Source organism: Montipora capricornis, unplaced genomic scaffold (genome assembly GCF_036669925.1).
Source record: "Montipora capricornis isolate CH-2021 unplaced genomic scaffold, ASM3666992v2 scaffold_496, whole genome shotgun sequence".
In the NCBI taxonomy this organism is placed as follows: Eukaryota; Metazoa; Cnidaria; class Anthozoa; order Scleractinia; family Acroporidae; genus Montipora; species Montipora capricornis.
The window spans coordinates 467,501-473,167 of NW_027180234.1; the positions used below are offsets into that span (position 1 = coordinate 467,501).

General features: G+C 39.4%; 1 protein-coding gene across 1 annotated transcript; it reads right to left on the bottom strand.

The window, feature by feature from the left end:
* Positions 1-3,800: 3,800 nt before the first annotated feature.
* On the bottom strand, positions 3,801-5,365 carry LOC138036700 (uncharacterized). Its single transcript, XM_068882813.1, has 2 exons — positions 5,047-5,365; positions 3,801-4,789 (listed from the first exon to the last, which is right to left on the bottom strand). The coding sequence occupies exons 1-2, from the start codon at positions 5,363-5,365 to the stop codon at positions 3,801-3,803; spliced, it is 1,308 nt and encodes a 435-aa protein (XP_068738914.1).
* Positions 5,366-5,667: the final 302 nt, after the last annotated feature.

Below are 5,667 nucleotides of genomic sequence, written 5' to 3' on the forward strand. Positions count from 1 at the left end.
ATAATTATTGCTGAAAATTAAACAAATTCTTCACGCCAAAAATTTTTTTCACTCGCAGTAGTTCTCTCTTATGGGGCTGAACACCCACCAAAACGAATTTCATAGTAAAATCGAAAAATTAAAAAAAATGTTTAAAAAAGTTCCACATGGTTGCAAGGAAACAAGACGGGTCATTTTACAACAAACTAACGCTCACCTCAATTAGAGCCACCATTTCGTGTGGGTCCTTTACCAACTGCGCTTTCAATTTCTATTCCAAATGAACCTCAAAAAGTTTGATCGAACGATTAAAATGTTTTAACAAGCAGACTTTTGATTCAGATTTCTGATTTAAACGGTGCTAAATGACCATTTTGCTGTCTGTGACGAGGATTTTAACGAAGGTTATTTAGATTTGCCATGTTTGAAGCTTCTGTAAACACTTTCGCGCATGCTTTGTGCCGCTTGCACGTTTTCCACGCATGAATTGAGATGCCAATTAAATCGACTTTGGATGGTTTTTTCTGCAATTGTTGTTGAGATCACTTCGTGAGTATATACTAAAACAATTTATTCTTTTCGCTTTGCGGCTCGGTAAATATTCTACCACTATTCACCTCGATTTCAAAGAGTAATTGCTAAATATACAATGAAATAGTATTGTGTTAAACAAAAAAGTCAAACTGAATGCATTGAACCAAGGGGCTATAAAACAGCAAAAAATAGTAGACTTATGTTCTTTTGTACTTGTGCTGAATGCGGAATAAGAAAAACAAGATTTGTTAAAAATCAGGGAAACTAAACAGCCAGTCAGAGATGGCTGGCAAATTGAATCCTCTTGTAAATAAAGTTGGTTCAGACGCTCTTAATCAATTGTCCATAAAAATACGACCAAAAATAAAATAAAACAAACAGAAAAAAACTTTAGGTAGTGCTATTGATATTCAAAAACATTTATCAAAGCTTGAAGAATTGCATTTAAGAACTCCAACTTGTAAAAAATACAATTACTGTGGACCTGGTACAAAACTAGAACAGAGATTGAATAGTGGTGATCCAAAATATCGTGATCCTATCAATAAATTAAATGCTACTTGCAAGCAACATGATATAGCATATAGTAAAGCTGGAAATGATTTAGCTAAAAAGCATAAAGCTGATGATGTCATGGTCAAATCAATAGGAGATATTCCTTTTAGTCAAAGACCATGGTTTTCAACACCAGTTAAATATACTATGCAAGCTAAAACATTACTAGGTCTTGGTCTTAAGCCAAAAAATGTAAAAAGCCGTCGAGTGAAAAAAACTGCAAGAAAAGTTAGCAAATGAATTACATAAACCAATCAAAACAAAATTCACTCGGCGGCGTGTTATTGCAAATCATGTTGATGAAATATGGGCTTCAGACTTAGTTGAAATGCAACAATTCAGTCAATGGAATAAAGGTTACAAGTATCTTCTTATGGTGATAGATGTTTTCAGTAAACATGGATGGATTGTACCATTGAAAAATAAACAAGGAGAGACTGTTAGAAAGCATTTCAATGCATCTTTAAAGATGGTAGAAACACATGTGTTCTAAACCCTGTCTGAGGTTTTAGAGGCAACGATACACACTCAAGTGAAGGAAAGTTGAGCTCTAGGGATCCCCACGCTGCTAAGTCACCTCATTAATCTGCTGCGTTGCCAGTGTGGTAGCCTTGATGGTGTAGTGGCTTAGCATGCCCGACTAGTAATCAAGGAGGTGTGGGTTCGAGTTCCACTCAGGGCAAAAACCAATTTTTCGGATGAGTGTGTCGAAAGGTAAAAATGCACGGTATGTGTTCATTTCTCCTGTATATATATAATTTATGATGATAATATTTTTATTATACAAGTAAAAAAAAGCTTAGGTGAAATAAAATTTATTAACTCTAATCTTGAAATTGTTTAATTTTATTACCAAAAAATATTTTCGAATATAATGATATAAATGAGTTCTGAAAATATAGATTTATTTCATTCAAAAATTTGTGATGATTATGAAAGTTATAGTCAATTAGTTCAATATGATTTAAGAGTCATACTCTGTAAGATTCGAGTAATATTAAAAGGTCGCGGCCACGGTACCTCACAGATTTGGCTGAAATTTTGCATGTAGTCTTGCTTTGGGGTCCTAACTACGAAATGGATGTTTCAAAGTTCTGGTACATTTTATTTTGGGAGTTCTGAACATGGCCGGTTTCTGTCGGTTCCGAAGGGGAGCCAATATGGCGGATCACACGACTTCTTATCATCCTCTCTTCCAGCTTACCATAATCTTTAACCAAAATCCATTAATATCGCCTTTAAGAGCTATCTTCCTACTCACGATCTGTGTGAAATACGTCTTTGAAATAAAAAGTTTTGGTCATGTTCGAGTGAAAAGTTGTAGTGTACTTCCAGGATACTTTTGAGACACATAAATATACTGTAAATCGAAAGGCCGATATCTCCCATGTTATGTCGATTAACAGTGAACTATTTAACCTGGATGTAAAACTGTCATAGCAGATTTACCAGGAGAAATAAAAAAATGGGCAACTTCTTCAGCACGAGAGAAAAATATTAAACAAGTATGACCATTGTGCAAAGGAAAATATGTAAAGTTTAACATGATAATCGTGTCCAAATGTTAGCATATTTCCCTTCGAAACAGCCATTTACTGACTTTACTACTTTATTTGTACTTGCAATATCCTTCGAGTGATTTATCGAAGAGGTTCTGCTTTCACTAATGTAAATAAACAAACCATTGAAACAAATCTTATTTAGAAGGGGAACGATCGAACCGCGCTCCTGTAAAAATTTCATATCTCAAATACGCCCGGTACGCGCTATCTTTAAGCTGGCGAAACTATATCCGTATTGAGGTAGCAAAACAGCGAAATATGTCTCGAGGTCATGTACAGTTGAATGTCTAAATTCTAATTCAATGCGTACGATGTCAATAATCTCGGCCTAAAGTAAACAAACACTCTCAATTAGGTACACTTACTTCTTTGTCGCGTATTGATTGAACGCAGTTCATGAATCTATCTACATTATTTGAGTTAGCTCAAGTCTTCACTCATCTTGTGCACATCGATAATTGTTCTGAAGCACAATTGAAGTTTGGTGTTCATTTAGGTTGTAAAAAGACTTGTCCCACCGGCACTACTGATTATCAACCAGCACTTGAAACGAACAACCAGAGGATAACATTATTTTATCATTGGGGGAGAGGAGAGGGGGGGTGGGGGGAGGGGGGTCGAGTGGTGTAATTTTCCGCAATGGACAGGAGGAGGGAAGTAAAACGAGCCAAAGAAAATTAACATTTCCTGACCCTAGCTTGCTGCTGTTGGGATCTTGGAATAAATGCTGAAAAAGCTTTCCTGAACTTACGGTCAAAAAATAACTTTTGCCAAAAACAACTTTTTCTCAGAAAATACATGACGGTCCCCAAAGATGACATGGTCCGTCTTTTATTAGTGTATTGCTGTTTCCCTTGGGAGCCCCGTCTATTTGATAGTGTTTTAAGCTGTGCCATGATGAAACCTGCATGGGCGCTGCACAAAAATTTAAAACTGCACTCTAGCGTTAAGGGTGTTGTAAGAAAATATAGTTTCTCGACCCTTACTGTGACAATGAAACACTGTATTAAAGAAACGTTTATACAGTAAAAACCTATGTACCACATAGCCCGTTCAGAGGGATGATCATGTGAATTCTTAAAGTTAGTACACCAGGAATCGGAAGACCGTCGTTGCAAGTACGGACGGTTGGCGGTAAACTAAACAAGGTATGCGACACAATTGAAATGGTCAGCTGGCAGGTAGCGTGTCAAAACAAGAACAAGCTCGGACATGTTTCTCCAATATCTCCACATATGGTGCTTTTCGGCGTGGCAGTTGCTGTAATTTTGAACTCATCTCTGGTTCAAAGTGGCAACAAATGTCTCGTAAAACGGATACTGTAAGCTTACACAGCCTCCCTGTAGCAACAAGATCACAAAGATTGTAGCCGTCAAAGGTGACTGGATGAATCGGTTGCGTTTGGTTTATCACTTCATTACGCACGCTTGCCATGGCATCTTCAACTTCAGCTGCCACGAAATCATCTTCAACTTCAATCACTGTTTGATTCTTAGATTTTGCGCGGCGGGAAAAAAAGCCTTGAATCTGGTTGGCAGTCAGTAGTTCTTCAGGGGTAAACTGCCGCTGCCCATCGCTGCCCCTGGCCACTCTCATTTGTCGAGCTACTGTCACGGGGTCAAGTTTTCTCCCTGTCGTCTCACCGATTGTGAACTTTTCCTCGAGGAAACGCCTCTGCTTCTCACTGAAAGGTTTGGACGTTTTGGTTGATCTCAACGCCCAGCCCTTATCCAGTGCATTGTGTGGCGATGGTAACGAAGACTTTGCCGCCGCTGTTTCCGTAGTTGGCGTGAGGGCACTGTTTTCACCTAGGAGCTTTCTGCAGTACAGGACCTTCGCTGTATCAATAAGGGACTCTCTCTCAGCCTGAAACACACATTGACCGTAAAGCGTGTGGTTAACCATTGAACCAAAGCGTTGATAGGTTTTAATACAACCTTCGTTTGGGCAGGCAAACAATTTTTCCCTTCCGTTTTCAACTTCAGCACCTGATCTCTCGTTTTCGTCATCGTTATCGCTTCGCTCCTCTGCGAGGCTAGTGCTTTTTCCACTCTTGCAGGATGACTGACATTTCTCAGTTGCCTTTCGTGGCTTCACTGGACGGAATCCACCATCGGAAAACACCACATCCGTTACAACTGTGATAGAACCATCAATACCTTAAAGGAAAAGAAAAGAGCCGTCAAAATTGGCTTTATCCCATTGGCTTATCGGTGGGATGTTAGTTCGATATAACCTGTATGCACCATTTACGGTTACTTTCCAATCATTGCACGAATTATTTTTTCCAGCACCGTGATAGAACAAAAGGTAACTTGCATTGTCTACATGTAGGGAGCTGTCCTGAGGTTTAGTGTCTTTTCATGTATACCAATCTCACGCTCTAGTCCCTACAATTAAAAGTTACGATTTTTACCTTCGAATTTAGACCACGGGAGTAGTTTTCCTTCACCAACTTGGTATGCCCTCCACACTTTTACCCCCTCACAGGAGAACTCAAAATTGTTCACTTTACTGATGCCTGGCCACTTAGCGTTAAGTTTGTCGCAAACTGGATCAGGCAGCAAAGCAATTCTAGCGCCAGAAATTCCTCCATGCGAGAGCAGTGCCTCCTGGAACTGCTCAGGGGTAACTACGTCATGACCTTCGTTTACGTAAGAGCGCACATGATTCTTCATTGTGGCAGCAAACCGGTCACATGGACCTTTGCCTCCTTGTGGGTCAGAAAAGTCCATGCGACGAATGGAAATCCCAGTTCGCTTGCTGATGTTCTTACAAGCCAGAACAGTATTGGCAGAATGATAACATCCAGCGTTATCTTGACGGAAAAATGCATTTTCTATTTATGGGTTCTCCCTCTTTAATGTTGTGAGAACATGTTCCATGAGTGTCGTCACGCAGGCACTGTCTTGGGCACAACGTTTAACTATGTGGATGAATGCTTGTGTCTCAATCTCACCACTTTTCTTTCTTAAAGCGACTGTAATATGCCAGGAAATGCCTCTTTTTCCAAACCATTCGCCCTGTGACTCACGGT

What these genes read in the sequence shown, in the direction of transcription:
- LOC138036700 (XM_068882813.1), bottom strand. Translation starts at nt 5,365, where the DNA reads ATGGACTTTTCTGACCCACAAGGAGGCAAAGGTCCATGTGACCGGTTT. An exon ending in CCCGTGGTCTAAATTCGAAG is followed by an intron (nt 4,790 to 5,046) that starts GTAAAAATCGTA and finishes TTTTCCTTTAAG; the next exon opens with GTATTGATGGTTCTATCACA.